Raw genomic sequence first — 27,038 nt, forward strand, 5'->3', positions numbered from 1 at the left:
AGGGCAAGAGCCTTGAGGCAGGTGCATGCTTGGTGTCTTTGAGGACTCATGGGAGATAAGTGAGGCTAGAACAAAGAATTGGAGAAGAAATCAGAGGTAAGAAAGGTCTGGGAATGAACAAGATTTTAAAGGAACTTATGGAATATGATGGGGGAAATAGGCTTTTATTCTGTGTTAAGAGGGAAAACGTTGGAAATTTTGAGCAGGAATTGATATGATTAGACCTAAGTTTTATAGGGATCACTCTGCTGCTATGCAGAAAATAATATAAAAAGGAGGAAAAGTAAAAGTATCACCAGTTGAAATACTGAGATAGTCCAGGCAAAAGTCAGTGGTGGCTTCAGCTAGGTTGTAGCAACGAAGGTGATAAGAAGTAGTTAGATTCTGGCTCTATTTTAAAGGTAGAATCAACATCATATACTGATGGATTGAATGTAAGTTGAGAGAGGGGAGGAATCAAGGATGCCTTCAGAGTTTTTGGTTGAAGTAACAAGGTAAATGAGACACCATTTACTGAGATATAGAAGGCTCAGGAAAGAGTAGAGTAGGGTGTGGGGTTTCCTTTTGGACTTGCTAAGTTTGAAATACATATTAGCCATTTTGCAGGAAAGAATGAACTGACTGACTGCTGTCCTTTGGAAAGCCTGACTGCTATTCTTTGGAAGGTCTGCTTAGAGGGGTGACTTTTGGTAGGCAACTGGAACTTGCATTTCAGGAGGGTTCCTGCTACCATAACTGTTAACAGTGGCTCAGTACGTCCAAACTGCTTAACAATCAATACGATTCATGCTGAATACCTGCTTTCCTTCTGGGAGTCTGGAATTTTGGCATATGTTAGGAAAAGGGTGCCCTGGATACTGAATCTCTAATGAGCTTATCTGGTAGACAACATTTTACATATGCGGCCACAACTAGTTGCCAGGATAATTAAGTGTGTTTTGTGTGACCCTACTGAGAGAAGACTTTTGGAAGCTTATATCTGTTTTCTCCTGGACTTTACTACATGTACCTTTTCTCTTTGCTGATTTTTTGTGTATACTTTCACCATAATAAATCATAATCATTAGTATAACTAGATGCTGACTGCTATATGTCCCTCTAATGGATCATTTAACTAGGGAGTGGCGTTGGGGATCCCTGACAGCCATCTAGCCAATCCAAAAAGATTGAGTAAGCTTAAGTCTGGAGTTAAGAAAGATATTAGCTGAGATAATAAAATTGGGAACTGTTCCAACAAATTAGATTGGGTATGTCAAATCATTTTTCTGGATGAAACCACCTTACCATGGATAAGGAGAAGTAAACATCTCTGTAGATAATCAGCTATTCCAGTGTGTGGAATTAATGAAGATAGGGAAATCCACAAAAGGACAGTGAGAAGGAGTACATAGTGCAAAGAGAGGAGAACCCAGAGAGAATGGTGTTGGGGAATCTAGGGCAAGAAGATATCTCTTTGCCATCAGAAAACTGGTCCTGTCATTTTTCACCCCAAAGTCTGGTTCCCTTGCCTATGGAAATATAATCCAAATGTCTGCTGGGTTAAAATCCCCCGCAGACAAGGTAACATACCTTTCCTTCCCCCTACCTCTGCTGCTCACCCTTATATATCCCGGCTATTTTAAGGAGTTGCCATAGAGTTATCTCATCTTTGGCCAGAAATCTATCAGAAATGTATATGAAACAGCATCTTCCTCTCCTGCCCTGTTCTGGTGATCTGTTGCCGTAGTATTAAGCATGTCAAAATTTATTGGCATAAAACAATGATGATTGTGTTCACAAATATCTGTGAGGCAAACACAATAATCGCTGCGCTACAGAAACAAGGCATAATCTTGTATATTCAGAGAGGGATGGATTTTCTTTGATCCACCATGATGGTGGCTTTAGCTGAGTAGCTTGAATGGCTGGAGAGACCTGTAGCAGCTCAAGTAGAGACAAATTTTGTGGGCCTTGGCTCTGGCTGTTAGCTGGGTTACTTTGGTTCTTTTTTATGTGTACTAGTGCTGGAATGTCCAGGATGGCTTCTTAACTTACATACTGATGCCTGGGCTACGATGGGTGGAAATGGCCTGATATCAATCTTTGTCTGTCTGTCTATCTGTCTCTATCTCTCCATTGCCTCTCCAAATGGTTAGGTTGAACACAGGAGTCTCTGGTAAGTTGAACTTCTCACATGGCAGCTGGATTTTTTCAGAGTGAACATGCCAAGAGGCTCAGACAAGTCTTGTTATGACTTAGGCTTAGAAGAGCCAGAGTGTCACTTCTGCCACATTAGTTTGGTCACAGAAGCCCCTAAATTAGCGCAGAGCCAAGGGGAGGAGAATTAGAATACTTAGGTTTAACTTCTCAGTGAAAGGTGTAGTAAGACATTCCCAGCCATTTTTAGGCATGCTCTGATTCCTATTTTCCAATGACTACTGCTCAAAAACTCATTCTAGAATCTCACTGTGGTTACTGTTTTCTAAAATAGCTATAGGTGATGGCAATTCAGGGTCTCTATCTTCTCCAAATATTTGCAGTCTATAATAGGGTGTTAAAGAATTGCTAACTCCTTGCCTAAGGGTTACACAATGGTGCCCATAATTTTATGACATACTTTTGTAACATTCTAGCTTGACCATACCTGCAAAACAGTAGTGTCAATATTGTATTGAAATGAGTTGATGTGTATTTCTTCCTGCCTAGACTTCCAGCTCCTCCTGGTAAAGGATCATGTGTTACTCAATGTCTGTGTCCTTAGCACCTAGCACAGAGCCTGGCACATAGGACTCAAATACATTTCCTCAATAGAATACTAAATAAATGGGCTTATCCAAAGTTATACTCTTCAAGAATCAAGAGAATCAAGAGATTCTCATTCTAAAGTAGATGAATAGCCTTAATATTTCCGCATTGAGGAATAAATGATCAGAAAAAATTTATGAGTTTAACTATATGTTAACTAACTAGAATGTAAATACAAAGTTGAAACATAAAAAAAGAAAGAATTTTATGACTCTGTATGATCATAATCCGAGCCTGGGGGAGTTAATTTTTTTTAGCTAATTTTGAGATGTCTATTTTTTCTTTTGATAAGGAAAAGTACTAGACAGGACTGTTTGTAAGGATGAAAATATATTGTCCTGTTATCATGACTCATATATGTAATAATCAAACATCTAAAAATAACACTTTCATTAATTTACTGTTAGAAGAAACATGTTTCTTGCTGATTGTTGTGCTTACTATTTTCCCCCTTTCTATGAATTTTATTATGATATTAGTCAAACAAAAAAATGAGTATTCACATCTGATATGATGAATATGGTTTTATGGTCTTCACCATGTATTGATCACAGATTATTTTTAGTACTTCCTGATTTATATGTGTAGACCCACTATGATACTTATTATAGTCATTTAGTTGTTTGATTTTATGAGAAAGGAAAAAGTCTGATAGGTAGATATATCCACAATAAGAAGAATAGTGCACTTCTTTCAGGAAATTTAATTTCCAGACCAAGAAAACATTCAGTAAGTTGCTCTTGTAAAAATAATTTGGTGTCCCAATGGATAGCATCTGATACAGATCCACTGATAAGTACCAAACCTCCTATTATTTTATCTAGGTGGGGTATGGAATAATTTAATAGTGTCATTGAGAATATACAATGCTCCAAATAATTTTCAATGACTAGAGGTTTTAATAGTCATTTTAGAAACACTGGTTGGTATATATTTGATTCCAAAGTACAATTTTAATAAAGTTAATATTTTGAAGTACTTGGTTTATAAAGCAATTTGGTTTATAAAGCAACACAGATTGCTTTTAATTTTTCACCCATATGCTGTCCAAGGTGCGAATAAAATAGATCCAAGCTTAGGCATTAATTTTTTATTTTTTAAAAATGTAAACTTTAAAAATGTAAACTCACATAAAGAATGAATTTTTATTTTTTATTTTTTATTTTTTTAAGTTTATTTTTTATTTATTTTTTTTTTTAATTTTTTTTTTCAACGTTTATTTATTTTTGGGACAGAGAGAGACAGAGCATGAATGGGGGAGGGGCAGAGAGAGAGGGAGACACAGAATCGGAAACCAGGCTCCAGGCTCTGAGCCATCAGCCCAGAGCCCGACGCGGGGCTCGAACTCACGGACCACGAGATCGTGACCTGGCTGAAGTCGGACGCTTAACCGACTGCGCCACCCAGGCGCCCCTTAAGTTTATTTTTGAGAGAGAGAGAGAGAGGGAGAAAGCGAGCAAGCACGGGGGAGGGAGACACAGAATCGGAAGCAGGGTCCAGGCTCTGAACTGTCAGCATAGAGCCTGACATGGGGCTCAAACCTATGAGCTGTGAGATCATGACCTGAGCTGAAGTCAGACGCTTAACCGACTGAGTCACCCAGGCGCCCCTAAACAATGAATTTTTAAATTCAGTGTTCTTAACATAATTTAGGTATAGTCTTACCTAATTACATGTGGTTTCCTGTGAGTATAACCTTAAGTACATTCAAAATGGCTATTCACAATGACAAAGCACATTTCTGTATCTCCAGAACTCAGAGTAAAAAGAGGTATATTTCTAAAACATCTTCTAATATTATACTTTTTACCTATAAAATAACAGGAAATACTTAAATCAAGAACTGAGCCTGCAAAATAAATGACGTATTAATCTGTAGTATCAGAAAGAATATATCCAAGTTGTTTCCACCATTATGTAGAGTATATATAGTCTTTTAAAATTATTATTATTATTAGTCACATAGAGGCAGTTGAAAAAAGGTTAAGAGTACCACTATAATGTTATTAACAATGACATCAGGCATTCTGAGTTTTAACCAGTGTATAGTTGAAGGACAATAAACAACCAAGATCGTTATGATTAGAACCGTCCCCATTGTCTAGCATTGTCCCCAGCATTGACCTGATATCATGGCCCTGCCTTCACCAAACTTAAGAGAAAATAAGGGAAGATAGAATAGAGGGGAATTGGATAGGATAAAAGTAATAATAAGAGGTGAGATATAATTCAGACCTTTGAAAAAAACCTATGTGCCATTTTAAGAGATTCACTACTTAAATTTTAACTGTCATGTTTCCCTATATTTAACAAAATGCATGATTATGATAAAAAAGAAGCTTTAAGTGTCTGTATCTTAACTTTTATGATGAAGTTACACCAGAACAGTTAGTTGATGAGATTACCATATAAAAACTAGAAAATAACCTTGCACTCAAAAGCATCTGAAAGTAACTGTTGATTCTATTAATTTTATTATATAATACTTGAATTAAAAATAAATGGGGGCACTTGTTGTGCTGAGCATTGGATGTTATATTTAAGTAATGAATCACTAAATTCTACAAGTAAGAATAAGAGTGTGTGTGTGTGTGTGTGTTTGACAGTTTGAAAACACTTAACTCTAATTAGCATTTAACTATTAGATGTTTACCATTTCTTCCCCTTTCTCAATTTTTGTATGACATTCAGGCAAATGATTATTTTCTGTGAACATCGCCAAGATTTTGGATGGAGAGGCTATGGTTATGCTTTGGCACTTTTTGTTGTAGTCTTTTTGCAAACCTTGATCCTTCAGCAATATCAACGTTTTAACATGCTCACTTCAGCAAAAATTAAGACAGCTGTAATTGGACTCATCTACAAAAAGGTAAAAAGTTAAGGAATTCTCAATTTCTAAATGGATTCTTTCATTGTATGCTTTGAAATAGCATATAGTATATTAAAAATTCTTAGAGTGCCCGTTGAATATACATTTATTTTGCTTTAAAAAACTTTGACTCATCAATACTGGTTGTATTAATTTCTCTATATGGTTCTCTATAGTCCTTACAGTCCCTGAAACTTCTAGTGAGCCGTAATCCAAGAAACTAGATGATGGTTTTTGTCCACTGTTGTGTCACTGAACTCCTCCTCACAAAGTGAATAGCCTTGAGTATTTTCATGTTTGTCTGTGTTTATGTACGAACATTTCTTCCTTTCATGATCATTTTCTTTCTGCATGCTACTTTTTTCTTCCTGTGCTCACTCTGCTTTCTCATGCAACAAAGCCATCTTTCTCTATGCAGTCATTATCTGCTACTCTTTCATTCTGTGCCTTGCCTCTGCACTGCACCCCCAGAAACGAAACCTGGCTGATTAATTATACTTGTCATAACCCTGAAGTTTAATTTGTTCTTTCTTGAAAATACAGTTTTAAATACCACCTCGTTACCATCCAGGGCCTTTTATTTACATCATAATTAAACTGTTAAAGAGCTTATTTACATCATAATTAAACTATTAAAGAATTTCTTCCTTCCAGTAGTTATCACTTGAATTATTCAATTAAGTGTATTTTGCATTCTTACTCACTACTCTTTTGTAAATTGTGGGCTCTTTAAGATTTGGAATAGAAACCTATTTACCTGTTGTACTTTTATCATCTGGGAGAGTGACTTTTATACATTTTTATAAAAAGCTGGATGTCTGAGTAAATAAATAAACAAGCCACTCCTTCAAGAAATTAGGGGGAATTATTAGCATATATAATTGATGTGTGGAACTAAATGCAGGTTTTATAAGAGGTCAAAAGAACAGGAAATCTACAATGATTGTGTGCGGTTAAGGAAGGTTTCACATAGAAAGGAAGCCTTGAAGTGGTCTTTGGGAAAGGTGTAGAATTTGTATGAGTGGAAGGAAGCATTACAATTTGGACTGAGCTGGGCATTAAGCATTACAGGCCATTTGGCCATATTGGGCCAAAATGGGAGTATGGAATGGTTTTAGCCCAAGTGTTGGGTCATACTGCCACAGTCATAATTCTAGAGGCTATAAATTCTAAGAAATCCTAATAGGGAGGAAAGATGTCAACAAATCTAGGAATCAGTTTAAATGTTAACACTTGTCTTTGATATACAGTCCATATGGAATAGGATTTCATTCAGTGATTAAAGTATTGGAGTTTGAGTGTAGGATTTGGGTGGATTTGCAAATATGAAAGAGGGGAATGTGGTAGAAATTAAAACAAGTTGTCAAATAAAAAGAAGAAAATCAAGCATTGTGGGTGACTCTTACAAGGGCAGAGAGACCTTGGAGATAATAACGTAAAAGGTCACACTGGCTACAGGGAGGAAACCATAGATTCTTTAGAGAGATTGTTTAAGAACAAAGAACACTCAGGATCAAAGGAGTATATCAATCAAGCCAGCTCAGTAGACCTTGCCATAGGGATTATGATTTAATTCCAAGTCCATCAAACAAGCAGCAGAAGACATTACAACCTGTTGTTACAACCTGCATTGATGCACTGAGGTAGCATGTGCACATGCCACTGATTTTATAAGGGTGGCTTTTTTCTGAGTCTCCTATCCTACACCTGCTTTCTAGAGGGAGTCTCTCTCCATGGAACTAATTAAAGTAGTTAAATTTCTCTTCTCTTTATCTTCTTTGTCTCTTTACAGGTTGTAGAATTCTGATTTTCATCATACTTAGATACTCAATGTCCAAAATGTCTCTCATAGTGGCACCAGATACCCATATTAATCTGACATTGGCTCTAGTTCATCAAGGACTTGTTTTAAGAGTGGGGTAAACCTGATCTCAGATCCTGTTCTTGTTGAAGAGGGGAGCTGTTAGGACTTTCTTGTTCTCTGTCCATTCACATGCTGCTCGTTTGGAATAAAGGTCAGGGCATACCAATTTTAAGGTTTGTGGAAAAAGCAGGGGCCTCCTTCCACTTGATCACTTTAGGAGTTCATGAGTCTCAAAGCTCAGATTTTGTTACACCTTAGGTCACAGGTATGGCTCCATGACAATTCTTGAGGTCTAAGAAATGGGATATGCTTCAAAAGCAGCATCAGTTATCCTGGGTTTAATGTGGGCAGTCTGAGAGCATTCCTCTACCAAACACTGTCCAATAGAATCTTTGTGATTTTAAAAATGGGTGAAGATGATCAGAATGTATAAAACTTCTATTTAAAAAATAAATGTCATGGGAATATAATGTGTAGCATGGTGACTATATTTTGTATTTGAAAGCTGCCAAGAGAGTAGTTCTTAAAAGTTCTCATCACAAGAAATTTTGTAATTTTGTACTATGTGTAGTGATGGATGTTTAGACTTGTGATCATTTTGCAATGTATACACATATCGAAGCATTATGTTACACACCTGAAGTTAATGTATGTCAACTAAATATATCTCAATTTTATATTAAAATGTTTTTAATGTTTGTCTATTTTTTAAGTTTATTTTGAGAGAGAGAGAGAGAGAGAGAGAGAGAGAGAGAGAACACAAGCAGTGGAGGGGAAGAGGAGAGAGAGAGAATCCCAAGAAGGCTCCATGCTGTCAGCATGGAGCGCAGTGTGGGGCTTGAGCTCACGAACCGTGAGATCATGACCTGAGCCAAAATCAAGAGTCGGTTGCTTAACGGACTGAGCCACCCAGGCACCCCTTTGTTTATTTTTGAGAGAGAGAGAGAGAGAGGTGGGAGCAGAAAGAGAAGGAGACATAGAATTCAAAGCAGGCTCCAGGCTCCGAGCTGTCAGCATAAAGCCCAATGCGGGGCTTGAACTCATGAACCGTGAGATCATGACCTGAGCCAAAGTTGGACACTTAACCAACTGAGCCACCCAGGCACCCCAATATATCTCAATTTTTACAAGAGGGAGGAGAAAAGGAAAAACAGGAGAGATTTGGGACATGGAGTGCTGACAAAGAGAACAGATTTGAGTTAGAGACCAAAGTTTTGTTTTCCATTGAAGGAATAATATGAGGATTTGAGATATCTGGAAAAAAATAAAGTGAAATAAAATAAAAGTTTCAAAACAATTTTTTTAACTAAAAAAAGTACTACATCCACACTATCTGGTTGGGCAGCCACTAGTAACATATGATTATTGAGCCTTTGAACTATAGCTAGTAAGATTAAGGAGATGAATTTTTAATTTTAATTAAATGTAATAACCACACATAGCTAATGATTACCATATTGGATAGTATTAACAGTGCCTAGACTGTCTACATTTGTACTTTAAAGGTTTATTCTTACCTTAATTGTGATAATTATAAAATGCAAGAAAATTGATAAAATATATATATATTAAATTTTTGTTTATTTATTTTTGAAAGAGAGAGAAAGAGAGCATGGAGGAGGAGTAGAGAGAGGGAGACAGAGGATCTGAAGCAGGCTCTGCGCTGACAGCAGAGAGCCTGACACGGGGCTTGAACTCATGAACTGTGAGATCATGATTTGAGCTGAAGTTGGACGTGTAACCGACTGAGCCACCCAGGTGCCTCAGATATATTTTTTTAAAATAAAGACACTCTACTGTGGTCAGGATTAGGAGAACCAGAATCCATATCATGCACGTAGAGTCAGAAAGATAATTCTGGCATATCGTATTGCATGCAGTGGAATTGAAGAAGAATGCGTTCTTGTAAATGTTACGAGGGTCTACCTTTAGGTACACCTTATGTCATTAGAAGTATAGTAACTTTTGGTTTAGAATCACTGGGTTAGGAATTTTTAGGGCCCTTCCAGCTCTAAATTATGTGATTTCTGTCACTTATAGCAGCGTTGGTCAGGAAAAATGTCCTGGTTAATATTGCATAATATTGCATGACGTAGGTCTGAAGGATGAATTGCATGAGGCAAAGGCTCTACTGTTGGAAATATATAGTGGGAGGGAGTCCACAGATGAATACATGGCTTACTCAGAAAATGATGAGTAGATTAATGTAGCTAGAGATAATATTTTATGAGCACGTTGGTGGGGAGGGTTAGGATGGTAAGAAAGAAGGGATTGCAGCTCATTTTTTTAGAAGCTTGCAAACTACATTGTAAAAATGTACTTTAGTTCTAGAGGAAGTTAGGACTCATTGGAGCCATAGGCCAGATGGATAATCAGGAGAAAGTAATTAAAATAGGTTGGGTTGGAAATAAAGAATATTTTAGAACTATATTAATAGTTCTGGAAGTAAAGATACGAACCAGAGCCATGGCAGTGAGTCTAGAAATGAAAACATACATTAAGAGGGAGAATGTGAAATGGCAAACATATTTCACCATCAGATGATAAAATGAGATACTAGTGAAGTGAGTTCAGTGATAGTCAAGATATCTCCAGTCAATAAGATGTTTTTAAAGGCTGGGGCCATACCTGGCTCATCTGGCTCTTGTTGGAGTATAATTCAATATATGAAATCAATGACGTTTCACAATGTGATGAGTCACCTGCCTGTGCTGTGTGTGTGTAGACTAGATAAAGACAATATTCTACAATATTCTAGAAAAGAAATCTCAAACTTGGATGGAATTTAAAAATAACAGAGCTTTGTGAGTGTGATTATGATTACAATATGACTGTTAAATGAAAATTGGCTAATTTTCATTTTGATTGCAGAGTATTTATAAACTCTCAACTTTTCATATGGTTTTAGATTTTACATTTTTTTCCCTTTTACCTCAGTGTTGCTTTCTCTTTTATAAGGTTAAATACTTTTTACCAGATAATTCTTCAATATGTTGCACCATCCAGTATACTTGTGGTGTCATATTGCAGTATTCTTCCAAATTGTTTCATATAACAAAGAGGCAGTTTAGATTGTGTAATTTAGGAATAAATGGTAACTAAATTCCCCTTCATGCCTTGTGAATTTTGTCCCTCACAGAAATGTAAAAGTTTAGTTGGCAGAAAAAAATATTGAAAGAAAAATCAGTGCTCCTGATGTTAAAAATGCAATGCAGAACAACATCCATTTAGATAGTGCCCTTTAATCTTAATAATTTTGAAAGCAGTTAATTTTTAAAGATAATTTTCTTTTGTATATTGAAGAAAATATGTGTAATGAATAAAATGGGGCAGACAAAATGACAGCAATTCATAATTCCAGATTGCAAAGGTAATCATTGATGTAATTTCTTCTAATTATTTTACATGCATGTATATATATGTGTAATATACTTTTTTATAATCTATTATTTATTTCATAATAGGTCATGACCAAACATGTTGAGAAAATACTTTGTTATATGACACAATTTAAATTCATAGCAGAAACTTTCATATGTATATACACTACACTTTTTCCTACTACTGTCATTTTTTGCCTGATTTACTTGTCACCTTGTTTACCATCTTCACTCATGATACATATGGTTCACTCAATGTATATTGGAGCTCTTTTTCCACACATTCTTATTTTTAAAAATTTTTTTTAACGTTTATTTATTTTTGAGACAGGGAGAGACAGAGCATGAACGGGGGAGGGTCAGAGAGAGAGGGAGACACAGAATCCGAAACAGGCTCCAGGCTCTGAGCTGTCAGCACAGAGCCCGATGCAGGGCTCGAACTCACGGACCGCGAGATCCTGACCTGAGCCGAAGGCGGACGCTTAACCGACTGAGCCACCGAGGCGCCCCTCCACACATTCTTTATAACCATAGCAGTATTGTCTTCTGACTGCAGATTTTACAGCTGCTGCCAACCCCCACCTCTTACCCCACCATTTTCAGATAACCTGTTTTATTTTAATTTTACTGTGTTTGGGTGCTTGTATTTCTTTTTTTTTTAATTTTTTTAAAAATATTTATTTATTTTTGAGAGAAACAGGGAGAAACAGAGCATGGGGGAGGGGCAGAGAGCCTAGAGAGACACAGAATCCAAAGCAGATTCCAGGCTCTGAGCACTCAGCACAGAGCCCAATGTGGGGCTCAAACCCATGAGCTGTGAGATCATGACCTGGGCTGAAGTCGGATGCTCAACCGACTGAGCCACCCAGGTGCCCCATAAGTATATCTTTCTAAGGATAATTTTAACATTATAGAATTTGCAAATTTTACCAGGATAAGAGAAGGTACTGTTTTCTAACTAAATTGACTGGTACTTCCTGATTGCTTTTGGTTTGAAATATTTTCTTCAATCAGAGAGATCGTCTTCTGTTTTATCTTTAATTATTTCTTATTCTTTACTTGTAAAGTAATTGTTATGTATTTATGTGTCTACATATATATATATATATAATATACACACATGTATAGAATAGACACATACAAACATATATGTTGCACTCTGTTTTAAGCACTATTATGTACATAGAAATAGATACATGGTCAGTTATAGATATGGATGTAGCTGTCAATATAATGCTTACATATGTAATATAAGGAAATTTAAAGTCAGAACAATTGAGTAACTTACCCACTGTCAAAGAGTTATGAAATAGTGTTACTGGCTGGCCCTGGAACCCAGGCATTTCACCCTAGAAGTTGGTTATTCATTAATCTATATTTATAAAGAAATATAAATGTATATGTAAATACATATTAATATAAATACATCATATTTATATTAATATGTATTTATATATACATATATATACATATATAATATAAATATGATGTATTTATATTAATATGTATTTACATATTTATAATATATATTTAATATATTCATATAAATATAATACATTTAAAACATATTTATGTAATATATACATATATGTGTGTATATTTATATCCCATGTGTGTATATTTATATCCCATGTATAGATATATCCCATATCTACCTGAAACTACCTGAAACTCCTCCATGCCTTAAATCTTTTTTTTTTAATATTTCATGTTTAAAATATGTTTTCTCTAATATCTGGGAAAAGTTTTTGAACATATCTACTGGTTTAGGAATTCCATTTTTGGGGGCGCCTGGGTGGCTTAAACAGTTAAGGGTCTGGCTTTGGCTCAGGTCATGCTCTCATAGTTCGCGAATTCAAACTCCACATCAGGCTCTCTGCTGTTAGCACAGAGCCTGCTTCAGATCCTCTGTCCCCCTCTCTCTCTGCCCCCTCCCCTGCTGTCTCTCTCTGTCTCTCTCACTCTCAAAAATAAACATAAAATTGAAAAAAAAATCCTTTCTTGTAACATCCATTTGGACTTTTGGTGCCTCCACTGTAATTTTAAACAATTTGACACTTGTATTTTCAATTTAAATTATTCTTTTTTGTTTTTACTCATTTTAAACAGTTATTGTGTTCTTTTGCTATAAGATTAAAAAGGGATATTCATATATTTCTCATGTTTCTTGTGATATATTTTGTTCCAATAGGTCATTTATTTGATTCCTTGGATAATTTAGCTACTTTGAACTATTCAATCTGCTAGTATTTTCATAAATACTAAATACTCTTTAACTTTTCCTTCTATAAGTGTGAGAGAAAATAGTTTATAACTTTTTATAATTATAAGTTGCTGGTGGATTCTATTAGAGATCAATGGTCCTCTCTTAAGAAATGTTATAGACTTAATGAAATGAGAGTTACAGTTCTAGGATTTCCATGGTTTCACTTGGCCAAATTAGGCGATCAGTAACATGTTAGGGGAAGGTTAAAGAGCTGCCTTTGGGGGAGACATGGCTAAAGCTTAATATCATAATGACTAATATGTTTTTCTTTTTTTCCCCCTCTTGTGGCAGTAGTAGTCATTCTGTTTTATCACTAGCACAACTGTTCCCCCATTACTAGTCAGTAATAGAACTGTTTCTAATTTACTGTGTAGAAATGTAAACAAGGATTGAACACTGCAGCAGTCATAAATGTTAGGGGGATTCTGGAACCTTATGATGCTCCCTTATGATATGGATATGGATATGATACAACCTTATGAGGCTGTGCAGACCACCACCCCCCCTGCCCCCAAGAAGGTTGTACCTCCCTCTTACATGAAGCCCTCCTGCTTTAAACTCAGGAATTATAGAAGAGTTCCACTGAAAGTCGTACCTACTTATTTTTAATATGGGCCTTTTCTTTGGCTTTTTATTATTCATTTGTTGAAAAAAATAGACTTTGAGTGCTTCCTATATCCCATTTACTCTTGTTAGCCCCAGCTATCTATCCTGTCCCTCTTTAAATCAGTGCAGTGGACGTTCCTTAAAATTCTTGGCATATGAATGAACTTTTGCCTGGCTTCCAGTACAAATACCAATTCCCCACTACTTTTGCAGTTTATTTTTTCATTCACTGGGAATTTTAAATGAGTGGAGCATTAAATAAATGAATTTCTAACATCAACCTTAGTAAGAGTTACCAATAATTAAACTTGGGAATATTGAATGCAGTATACAAATATTAAAATAATGTGCATAGAGACAAAGTGAGAATTGGGCCTTGGAAGAAAAAATGTATTTCCATCTGCTCCACGAAGCCTTTCCAATATTTTTATCTTTCTAAATTCCCATAGCCCTTCTTAGCTATTTTTATACTTACTATCATTCTGTGTGGGAGGTATATGTGTGTGTGTGGGGGGGTGGTGGTAAGTAGACTCCACAACCAGATTATAATCTTTTTGAGAATTAGGATAGTGTCATTTTTAAATTTTCTAGTTTCAAGCATAATACTATTCATCAGCATGCATTAGATATTTATTGATTCTTTTATGTACTTTGTATTGATAAAATTTAGATGGTTTAGCATTTTAGGGGTGCCAACAATAGAGAAGATCCTCAATGCTAAAAATATAAAATAGATTTTTTTGTGTGTGAATTCTACACCCATTGTGGGGCTTGACCTCATGACCTCAAGATCAACAGTCACATGCTGCACATACTGAGCCAGCCAAGCACCCCTAGAACAGATTTTTTTTTTAAATTTGTAATCAGCAATTTGTAGAGGGTTCTTAGTGAAGGTATTTGCTTGGGAATACAAATGTTACTCTCTACCAATATGCAGTGAATTTTAAAACTATATGTTTTGATCAATAATTGTATCTTCCTCATGTAATAACATTAAAAGTTCTCAATATTTTATAATCCTAATACATAAATAATCTTGTACGTTTTCCTAAATATATTAAAAATTGATATTAAAAGTTACCATTGTTTGATGATAATAATGCCCCAAGTTCTACAGAACTCTTAAATATTTTGCTGCTTCTTCTTTTTTTTTCCTAGGCCCTACTTTTATCTAATGTCTCACGAAAGAGGTTTTCAACTGGGGAAGTTATTAACTTGATGTCAGCAGATGCCCAGCAGCTCATGGACTTGACCGCAAACCTCAATCTCCTTTGGTCAGCCCCTTTACAAATCCTGATGGCCGTATCACTGCTTTGGCAAGAGCTGGGTCCAGCAGTGTTGGCAGGGACAGCAGTCCTGGTGTTGGTTATACCAATAAATGCTTTGGTTGCAACTAGAGTAAAAAAGCTAAAGGTAAGAAAAAGACTGCATCCTGTTACACGTGTCAAACAGAAGCCGCGTTTTCTGACTTGTGTTGACAATAACCATCTAGCAAATTCTGTATATGTGGAAATACCCAACTTTGTCATTCATTCATTCAACCAATATTGATTGGACATCTGTTCTGTGCTGAAGTACTGCAGTGAAGAGAACTGATGAGTTCCAGCTTTCATTGGAGGAGAAGGCATTGAGAAATGAATAAATAACACAATGTCAGATGTTAATTTGTATACGAAGAAATACGAATTAGGCTAGGATGATAGAGTAACAGAGTGCCATTTCATATACAGGGGTAGTGAAGTCCTCAGGAAGGATATGATATATCAGCAGGGTAAGGGAGGAATCCATGTACATATCTGAGAAAAAGATTTACTAAGCAAAAGTAACAGTGTGCACACAGTCTAGAGATAAGGGTGTGCTTGTTTTGTCTGAAGAGTGGCAGGGAGGCTGGTGGGTTACAGTAAGCAAGGAGTGACTACATCCAGAAAGTAGTTGGTAAGTGATTAACTGAAATAATTTTAATATTCTTACTTTACATTCATTCATCTTACTGTTAATACCTTATTTGATGTCTGCCATAGTACCAGACAGTGTGGACTATGCTATACTCTAGAAATAGAGAAACAGGACATAGTTTACTGCACCAAAAAACCACAGTTTAAGGGGAAGGACGAATGGTTTCATGTGTGAAAGTAAACACACACATGCAGGTGTATTGCTTATGACACTTATTTTATTTTTTTAAATGGATAAAAGATTAACACTATCTATGTACTGACATGGAAATGTGTCAATCACATATTAGGGGGTAAAATAAAGAAACCTATGTATGCAGATATATGTGTATATTATGCATACATGTACATATACATAACCCATTTTTTTTTATGTTTTTAACCTTTATTTATTTTTGAGAGAGAGAGCGAGAGAGCATGAGTGGGGGAGGGGAGAGAGAGAGGGAGATATGGAATGCGGAGCAGGCTCCAGGCTCTAAGCTGTCAGCACAGAGCCCGACACCGGGCTCAAACTCAGACCATGAGATCATGACCTGAGCCGAAGTCTGACATCCAACAGACTGAGCCACCCAGGTGCCCCAAATTTTTTAAAATGTGAATATACCTATGACATGGGTGTGATAGAGAATACTAAATGAAATGATACAGATTTAGATATAAATGAATTTTTATAGGCATAGAAATAATCTAGAGATGAAGCACCAGTCTTTTAAGAATCGTTACCTATAGAGTAGAATTAAAATGGAAGGAGGGAGATTTTTCACTAATTACTTGAATACATTTAAGGGATGAGGATTTACACCTTCTTTTATATTTTTCTGAATTTTCTAAATACGGATCAATCACCAAATAATTACTAAAATTACTACCAAATAATTACTAGAAAGATGACTAGTCTTTAGAGATGAAAACTAGAAAATACCATATAACTATGAAATAATTATGAATTACTAACACAATAGTATTTAGAATAACAAGTTTGTATTATAATTAATATTTTTAAACTAGCTTTTAAAAATTCTAGATTTTAAATAATTTAAATTCAAACTTTTATGAATTGAAATACATTTGGGGGAAATTTCAAAGAGAGTACAATATTATGTACAAATATACTAAACAGAAAATATGCCTTTAATCACACAAATAGTATTATGGATAGTAACTTGTAAGTGTGTAGTTTGTTAGATATACAAATACTGTACTTATTATTTACCAAAAAAGAATCAGTATTTGAAAATATCCATTTTAATCACTTTAATTTCCAAAGTATTAATACTCAAGATAGTATACTTATAATATACAGACTTTTATGTTTATTCTGTTATAAATAAATATATATATGTGTATATATATATATATATATATATAATTGATAAAATTTGGAGAATTTAATCCCATTTAAATAGAGTATGGATGGATATTATTTTTTTATTCAATTTTAAACAAATTACATATAAATAAATAAATTTTCTACTATTTTGTAAAGTATGCAGTTTGCTCTTATTCTACTGCTGGCTACTTTTAAGTTTTAAAATATCTACTTATAACTAATTTTTACCTTTACCAATGAAAGAATATATGAATATTTTATGATGGTTTTCAACTAAATATTATATAAAATAGAGGGAAGAGACTGTATTTTTTTAAAAAGCTGTAGCAAAGTAAGTTAAATTATTAGCAACCTTTGTCAAATATGCTATCATTTTCTTCCCATTAAATAGAAAAGCCAAACGAAGAACAAAGATAAACAGATAAAACTACTCAATGAAATCTTACATGGAATTAAGGTAATATAAAAGGAATGTGATTTTAATTTCACTATTTAGAATACAGTAATGTTAGTGAATAAATGAATTTTTTACCATTCTCAATATCAAAGTAATGAAATATGTATATTGAAGGAAAGTAATGAAATATATATATTTATATGTATATATATGCAAAAATACATATGAGTATATCATATAAACATAGGATACACATTATCTACCATTATATCATAGGATATAAACATTCACCATTACTACACTATAAATATTCATCAACACTATCATTATAAACATAGGATATGCCCGTTATATGTACACATTGATTCACATATATAGGTATACACACGCACACACACACACACACACACACACACACATGTAATTGTTGGCAGAGTATTTCAAGTCTCATGTATAGGAATTCTTATTGTTAAAATAGCATTTAAATGAAACCAAATAAAATGCAGGTATTTTCTTTTTGTTTCTCACCCAAGAATTAAACATAAATATCCCCAAAGAGACAACATATAACTTGTTTTAAGGGGTTGTGTGCCTCATGGAATGAGGCAGGCAAGAGTGGCAATGACATTATCATCACGTTGAAGGCAGGTTTATATGGGGAAAGTGATGAAATGTCATTCAGGTTCTTTTAGGTGGAATGGAAATGATCATACAAATGGTATTTTACAAAATGTATGTGTTAAATTATTTATCCCTAAGAAAGCTACCCCCCATTCCACTAATATTTTCTCTATCATAAAAGAGTGCAACCTCATGAACTTTCTAGATAGATAGATAGATAGATAGAATTTCAAATTCTGTTTCACCTAGATTATACCATATCAGATTTTTCTTTTTTTTAATTTTAATGTTTATTTATTTATTTTCTGAGAGAAAGAGAGAGACAGAGAGAGAATGAGAGCAAGCCAGGGAGGAGCAGAGAGAGAGAGAAATCTCAAGCAGGCTCTGCACTGTCAGCACACAGCCTGATGTGGGGCTCAAACTCACAAGCTGTGAGATCATGACCAGAGCCAAGACCAAGAGTCCAGTGCTTAACTACTCAGCCACCCAGGAACCCCTAGATTTTTTTCTAAAGGACAAAATTTGTAAAGCCCACATGGAATTTCCTTCTGGAATTGACAATTGCATAGGAAATTTTCTGTCTTGTGCATTTATCATTACAAACATAGGATATGCCCATTATATGTACACATTGATTCACTTTAGGAATCATTAAAAATTCTGCTCTATTGTACTGTGTAGAACTTTCACAAAATTGAAAACTACTGAAGTGAAAGACATTGTTAAAGATACCTTGAAAAGAGACTGATATGATTCACTTACTTATCTGAATATAAGAGTAGCCTTAAGTAGCTCTGAAATTTAACTCAGATTAAATTACTGAATAGCTGATACTCTGTAATAAGGTCATGCACCCCCAAAGGAATGTGATCCTAATGCATCCAGTACTTCTCAGTGGGTTAATTGATAACCCCTGCATTCATACAAAGTGTAGCAATGTATGTTTATAGGTTGTAAATGCTGATATGGGGGGTGGGGCTGGGTGGCTCAATTGGTTAAGCGTCCGACTCTTGATTTCAGCTCAGGTCATGATCTCACAGTTTATGGGTTTGAGCCCTGCATCGGGCTGTGTGCTGACAACATAGAGCCTGCTTAGAATTCGCTCTCTCTCTCCCTCTCTCTAGCCCCTCCTTCACACTGTCTCTGTCTCTAAATGAATAAATAAATAAACAAAGATTGATCTTCATAAAAGGAAATTTGTATTATCAGTAAGACTGGGACAATGTAGATAAAATAAAAGAACATTTCCTAGATATCTGAGCAAAGTCAAAAATTTGAAATTAGTTCCAGCAGTGAATATACTAGACAACTGGTAGAGGACCAAGTATAGGGAAGTTTAAAGTATAGGATAGTTTGAAGGTGTGGGCAGTCAGCATCCCTGGGGTTTGGGGGAAGAAAACAGATGCGATAGCCTCTCTCTGATAATGATAATAGCTCTCATTTAGTGAACAATTTTTACGTGCCACATGCTGTAATGATCACTTTGGATCTGTTTCTTCATACAATTCTTAGGAACCCCAAGAAAATAACTTCTCATCTTCATTTTCCAAATAAGGAAACAAAGTCTCTGAGAAGTTAAGTGTCATGTCTGAGTTCACAGAGCCAGTGAGAGATTTTTAGGGTTCTCCAGAGAAACAGAGCAATAGGATGTATGTGACTGTATATATTCCAGTTTACAATCTCAAAACACTAGTCACCTTTCAGAAAATGGCTTGAAGTCCCATGCCATCAGTCTTCCAGAAATTGAGAGGCCATAGAAAGGAGCATAGCTATTGGGAAATGGGAGTGGACAGAAGTGAGAGCTGAACCAGCAGGAAGAGTACTAATATTAAGCTAGAGAGAAACACTGTGGGGCTCATGCCCAGAGCTGAGATGTTGCTGAAGTCTGGCTCAGGAATAAGCTATTGGTGGATGAGAAGGACAGAAACCTGGAGAGGTGGTGATTTTCTACTCCCAGCCATCCACCCCCCAAAAACCCATAATAAAAAGAAATACTTTTTTATGTTTATTTTTGAGGGAGAGAAGATAGAGAGCACGAGCAAGGGAGGGGCAAAGGGGGAGGGAGACAGAGAATCTGAAACAGACTCTGTGCTGTCAGCACAAAGCCTGACGTGGAGCTTGAACCCATGAACCGTGAGATCATGATATGAGCCCAAGTCAGATGCTCAACCGACTGACCTACCCAGGAGCCCCAGGAAAAATTTGACCCAGGTGAAAATAGGAGTATTATTTGCTTTATGAGTTTAATGTCTTTTTTAAAAAACCTTTACAGTTGTGTGTATGTTGGGGGCCGGGGGAGTATACTGTGTATATTTGTATGGGTGCAGGTTTTTATTTCTTATATGATATTGATTTATCAAATAGTCATTGTCTGCATCCTTTACAGATCCTCAAACTTTATGCATGGGAACCCTCCTATAAAAAGAAGATTGTTGAAATTCGAGAACAGGAGTTAGAAGTTCAAAAATCAGCTGGGTATCTTGCTGTATTTTCTATGCTGACATTAACTTGCATTCCATTCTTGGTGAGTGTGTATAATATTTCCTGTTTTGATTTTCAAATTTGATCTGCAGATCACCTCCAAATTACCTGGACTTAAGGTGTCCAAAGTGGAGTCTTCTGTATCTGAAATAACATTTTCATGAAATGCAGTCGTTGATTTATGTAGATTAGAGAATGGAAGTTTTAAAGAAGAGGAAAGTATATGCATTCTCATTGGTCTGTATTTTTTACCTATAATACAATTTTGTTTCTTTTTTTTTTTCAACATTTATTTATTTTTTGGGACAGAGAGAGACAGAGCATGAACGGGGGAGGGGCAGAGAGAGAGGGAGACACAGAATCGGAAACAGGCTCCAGGCTCTGAGCCATCAGCCCAGAGCCTGACGCGGGGCTCGAACTCCCAGACCGCGAGATCGTGACCTGGCTGAAGTCGGACGCTTAACCGACTGCGCCACCCAGGCGCCCCTACAATTTTGTTTCTTTACAAATTTCTCACAGATCAACCACTTGCCTTTCTATCCTTAAACAGTATAACCTGCATTTAAGAGTTTCATTTCAGGTATAAAATTCCTTGATTGGTGTGATTAAGCAAGACCCAAAGGCATACTATATGGAGTTGGGAAGGGAATGAAGAATTATTGAGTGCTTCTCCAGCATGCCAGACAAGTTAATAGAGGTTGCCTTGTTTCATTCTTGCAATGATAAGGCATTGCTTTTCTCATTTCACAATAGGAAATGAAAGTCCATTCTACTTTGGTAATATCCTCAAAGTTATAGGATTAATATTCGGAGGCAAATTGATATGAACTGAGGGTGTCTCTTTCTGTCATACCATGTAAGCGTTGGGAATTCCATGCTATTTAAACTAGAATATAAAGTGCCTTGGGGTATAAAGTGATGACTGAAAGCCAAAGGAAGACCAGACCACACAGAGCTGAAGCATCAATGTTAATCAAAGTTACCACTCCTGGTGGTGATGGGGGCCAGGGGAAGTTCCATATGTCTCCCTGGTTGGCAATTTTAAATATTATTATTTTTTATTTAGATAAATATATGAGTATTATGAAAATAAAAGTGATATTTACATTTGGAATTCTTTGGTAAAAATGTCCAAGAAGTATTTGCTTAAGATAAGTCCTATGTACATGATAGCATATTCTCATGCATATATGAACTTTTCTGCCCTTTCTAAATGACACTTACAAAAGTAAATATAAATGTTATGAGCCATGATTTATTCATACTTTCTTCATTTAATTTTGTGACTCACAGAAAGTATAATCATTACATATGAGTCCGGGTGTATACATATACCATTGGAAAATAAATTTACATAATACTCCATCTTAAAAAAAAAGATGTACACATTTTATTTATTTTTTAAAAATTTTTTAAGTATATTTCTTCTGAGAGAGAGAGATTGGACAGGGGAGAGACAGAGAGAGAGAGAGGGAGAGAGAGAGAGAAAGAGAATTCCCAACAGGCTCTGCACAGACAGTGCATTAGTACACATTTTAAATGGGAATAATTCCAGTAGGAACATGATATCTGAAAGAAGGGAATTGGGCCACATGGTCTCAAGGATGCCGTTTTCTAAGATACACAATTGTATTATCTAAATATTATTTTATATTCTTCAGCAATCATACTGAATAGTACTGGATTTTGGTAAACAACAATAAAAAAGGTTTTAACATTTTTTCCCCTATTTTGGGGGACTTTAACTCATACTGTTGTTAGCACTGAATAATTGAAGGAAAGAACATGTCTGTATTTTTTAGGTGTCCCTGGCGACGTTTGGCATCTATTTCTTATTGGATGAAGGAAACTTTTTAACAGCCACTAAAGTGTTCACATCTATGTCTTTGTTTAATATTTTGAAGCTTCCTTTGTTTGATTTACCAATGGTGATCTCAGCTGTGGTCCAGGTACATCCAAAATATGCTTAAACCTTAGAAGAGTCATTCATCTACTGAAGTCTGTGGTTTTGCACATTTTACTTCTGTGTCTTTTTTTTTCGGTATTTCACTTTTTGTTGTTGTTTTACACTGCCTTCAAAATTAATCTCCCCGAATTAATGAGTAATAGGGAACATTAACGAATCGAAGGAATCATGTTTTCTTTGCCTATGCGTTTCTCCTATCAAAATGACTTTTAAGTGTTTCCATATAGGATATTGTTTTCATTGCTAAGTGTTAGTTTATTTTATTTAGCTTTTTAAAAGGTAGTGTTAGACATAATGCCATCAAAAGTCTCATTTTATGTTTTCAGTTGAAAAAATATTTAGCTAGATGCTTTGTATGGAACTTGATATGAATGTTTCTCCAGGGTTCAGCAACATTTCATCTGTACTGAAGGAATAAGACAGGGAAACAAGTGCACTGATAATGTCAGTCTGCCAACAAACCGTGTATGAGGTATCTGCTTCAGCAGATCTTTATTGTAATCTCCAGTCACTGGGGGCTCTTTTAATATTATTATAATGAGTAGAAAGCTGCTAAAACCACAGGGAATGTGGAGAATGATCCCTTTGCGCTTTTTGTGTTAAATTTTTTGAATGTCAGGTTTCGATTTTCTGGGTGGCCTCCATTGAATCCTCTTCCTCAAGTCTGAGTTCATAAGCAAAGTGAAGCTTTGCTAATTGGAACCAGCTCTTTAATCTATGAACTTTGCCTTTAAATTTTTATATGATTTGATGGGTGCCTGGGTGGCTCCATCTGTTAAGCATCTGACTTTGACTCAGGTCATGATCTCTCGGTTAGTGAGTTTGAGCCCTGGTTTAGGTGAGCTCAAGTCCCGCTTCCGGTGAGCCCCACCTCTCTCTCTCTCTCTTTCTCCACTCCCTCTCTGCCTCTCATGAGTTTCTCTCTGTCTGTCCCTCACTCACTTCTGCCCTCTCTCTCTCTCTCAAAAAAATTTTTTTTGTATTATTTAAGTAAATAGTAACTTATAGTTACTAATAGTAACTGTAATGGCAATAATTATATTAAATTATATTAATTATATTAAAATTATAATAGTAATTGTATATTATTTGAATAAATATATAGTGAATACCAAGTAATCCATTTTTGTTTTATCATACCTTTTCTGGTTGTTATTTTACTAATAATGACCAACAGAGGGCATAGAAGTACTATTGATGTGATGCTTCCAGCAACTTGTTTTCATGGCATTCTGAAAAATGCCATTCTTAGAATATTGTTTTGGTTTTGAAATTAGAATCTAGCTAAAGGTCTAGTATCTCAAAGTGTTCTCCAACTCCTAGTGGTACACTACTGCCTTCACTAAATAAATATGGAGAACAGTTGTCAAAAGAAAGGAAAGGAAAGGAGAGGGAGGGAGGAGAGCGGGGGAGAGGGAGGAGGGGGGCAGAGGGGGGAGAGGGGGGAGAGGGAGAGGGAAAGGGAGGACAGGGAGGAGAGGGAAAGGGAGGAGAGGGAGAGAAGAGGGAGAGAAGAGGGAGAGAGAGAGGGAGAGGAGAGGGAGAGGGAGAGGAGAGGGGAAAGGGGAAAGGGAGGGGGAAGGGGAAAGGGAAGGGGAAGGGGAAAGGAAAGAGGAAAGGAGAAAGGGGAAGGGGAAGAGGAAAGGAAAGGGGAAAGAAAGAAAGGAAAGGAGGCATACCTATATGCCGCACTTGGTAAACAAAACCGTGGCCCAGTACATCTTATCCACTAACAATAGATATCTTCTAGCATAGTGTGAATAAAAACATACTAGAGATTTCATGTAAGTCAGTTTCAGGAAAACAAAATTGATTTTATTTATCCTAATTGTAGGTAAGCATTTTATAGCTTTTTTACTAAAACTAAATGTTATTATTGCCAAAACTATCATTTTATACTCAGAAGCAGAACTCATTGAACAATTCTGAAGTTGCTTTTGAAAACTATTCTTTCTATAATTATTAATGAATTAGTCATTATGGCTTTACTAGAGTGTTAAGGAGTAGTTTTTGGCATATATGCCTTCCTGCATATATGATGTTTGTTTTGGTCTTTGATCCTTGAAGCTGTTCTTTCTTTTTAGGAATGAAATTATTTATAAACATTAAAATAATTCAAACTATGCTAACTGAAAATTTATATCAATATCTTCCATTTGCATCAAATATTTTTAATCGTACTGTAAAGTCCCAACAAAATTTTTTTAGTTGAAGCGCTCCTTGACCCCCAAATAAATTCCTTCTGTGTTTATTCTGATAGACAAGAATATCATTGGGTCGGTTGGAAGACTTTCTCAACACTGAGGAGCTTCTTCCTCAAAATATTGAAACAAACTACATAGGAGGTCAGCATTTTCTCTGCCTTCAATATTTATTTGACTTCTGGGTTGAAGATAATTGGCTCTAAAATGCACCATTGTATTTATTTTTCTTCACAGATCATGCCATTGGTTTTACAAATGCTTCCTTCTCCTGGGATAAAACAGGGATTCCAGTACTTAAAAAGTAAGTCATAATTTGGGAAAAATTAAAAACAAAAAATATTTTAGCATTGAATTCTATAATGTTCCATATTTTTATTTCTTGGAGTTAAAAAAAATTTAATGTTTATTCATTTTTGAAAGGCAGAGAGACAGAGCATAAGCAGGGGTGGGGCAGAGAGAGTGGGGGACACAGAATCTGAAGCAGACTCCAGGCTCTGAGCTGTCAGCACAGAGCCCGACGCGGGGCTCGAACTCACGAACTGTGAGATCATGACATGTGCTGGAGTCGGCTGGTCAACTGACTGAGCCACTCAGGTGCCCCATATTTCTTGGAGTTTTTAAAGCAGAAGATGAATATATTGAAATTTACAAGGCTATTTTTTAAATCTCTCACAATACCTTTCATTTTTATAGTTTTTTTTCCCTCTCTTGCTTTCTATTCATTTCCTCTGTTTCCTCTGTAGCATTTGTTGTTCACAGTTTGAAAGGTTGGGTATTCATAGAATAGTGTAGTCTCATATGAATAGAAGCAATTTCAGGGATGATGCTGTAATTTATCTAGGGATATACATTGAAAACTGTAACAAGAACCTCCTATATCACTCTCTCCTTTTTTGTCATGCAGCTTGAACATAAAGATTCCAGAAGGAGCTTTAGTGGCTGTCATAGGGCAAGTTGGATCTGGAAAATCATCTGTGCTTTCTGCCATGCTTGGGGAAATGGAGAAACTTACAGGAGTTGTTCAAAGAAAGGTAGAGCCAACAATACATTCATTCTCTATCTCCTAGTGTAATAGGCCATAGCCAACACATGGTTAGTGTCCTAAGAATTTATCAAATCAAATTGAAGATGCAAGTATGTAATGGGCATTTCTAGTTTGTAACAAACATTTCAATTTCCACAAAAATTGATTAGCTATGGATGGCTTAGTAACAGCATTCTGTCCTCCAAATACTTTAGCAAATCATTTATGAATGTTTATGGTAATTGTTTGATGATATTAACTGAATTGCAACCAATTATAGAGAAACTAATGTGATTTATATTTTAATTTGATTTGCTTTCTAATTATCATCCATTGCAAAGTTCCCTAAGTAATTACAGCCACATTTCTAAGAAGTCTTGTAGTTGCTCATGGGTAGGATTTTTGACCTAGAAAAAAATCAGAAAAATAATAATATTAATAGCTTACTTTTAAATTTCAGCCCTTGGACTAGGGAGAGGACTACTCCAAGCCTTTTGTTTTATTCTTAAAGGTCAATAGGAATAAGAATTCAACAGGTTCTTAATCAGCTGTTTCTTTTTTGAAACATTAGACTATCTAATGAGTTTTTCCTTAGGTTTAACTAGCTCTTGGATAAAATACTAACCTAATACTAACCTACTCCTCACTTCTGATAAGATGGAGAAGTTCTATGGATGTGAGACCAGTTTCTTCACAGTTTTCTCTCTAGGAAGAATCAATTCCAACTCTTTTATTTTTCTTCATAATATGTATTTCCTCATATCCTTTTATCTTTCCTGATTCCAGCCCTCCAATGAATAGTTCTACATTTATTCTTCTCTCTCAGCATTACTGTTACTTATTTTAGGATCAACTATGATGTCTGGGACTTTTTCTGATACAATTATACTGAAATGAATAGCCCTACTTTTTAACCTTAAGTATATTGTGTTTGTAGCCCTGTGCTCTTCATAACAATTGCAGTCAACCTTTTGTCTATAGTTGAAGATGATTGTACTATATCCTAGGCCAATAAGTGTCCTTTAAAAATTATGATTATCATATTGACTTTATTTTCATTTAGTCTCTTCAGCTATTTTTACCAAGCAATTATTGCACACATACTGTGTTCTTGATACTTAGTACAAGCAAAATAACATGAATATGACATACCCTTCTTTTTACAGAGTTCATAGTCCGGTGAGAGAGATACTAAAATTAATTATGACGAGTCTTTAAATCAGACATAAACAAATGGATCAAAGTATAAAAAAACAACAGATTCTGCCTTGAAGAGTTAGAAAAATTATAG

General features: G+C 35.5%; 1 protein-coding gene across 4 annotated transcripts in view; it reads left to right on the forward strand.

The window, feature by feature from the left end:
* LOC115523851 (multidrug resistance-associated protein 1-like) overlaps positions 1 to 27,038 on the forward strand; it is an 89,064-nt gene that overhangs the window by 14,567 nt on the left and 47,459 nt on the right. For 3 of the 4 annotated variants that reach the window (XM_030330117.1, XM_030330111.1, XM_030330118.1), the window contains exons 5-12: positions 5,476 to 5,653; positions 14,928 to 15,182; positions 17,446 to 17,511; positions 20,459 to 20,596; positions 22,356 to 22,502; positions 24,780 to 24,864; positions 24,958 to 25,024; positions 25,628 to 25,754. In XM_030330117.1, the coding sequence (XP_030185977.1) occupies positions 5,476 to 5,653; positions 14,928 to 15,182; positions 17,446 to 17,511; positions 20,459 to 20,596; positions 22,356 to 22,502; positions 24,780 to 24,864; positions 24,958 to 25,024; positions 25,628 to 25,754 (1,063 nt within the window). The remainder of the gene's footprint in view (positions 1 to 5,475; positions 5,654 to 14,927; positions 15,183 to 17,445; positions 17,512 to 20,458; positions 20,597 to 22,355; positions 22,503 to 24,779; positions 24,865 to 24,957; positions 25,025 to 25,627; positions 25,755 to 27,038) is intronic. The other variant, XM_030330115.1, reaches the window with a different exon arrangement.

Source organism: Lynx canadensis, chromosome C2 (assembly GCF_007474595.2).
Source record: "Lynx canadensis isolate LIC74 chromosome C2, mLynCan4.pri.v2, whole genome shotgun sequence".
NCBI lineage: Eukaryota > Metazoa > Chordata > Mammalia > Carnivora > Felidae > Lynx > Lynx canadensis.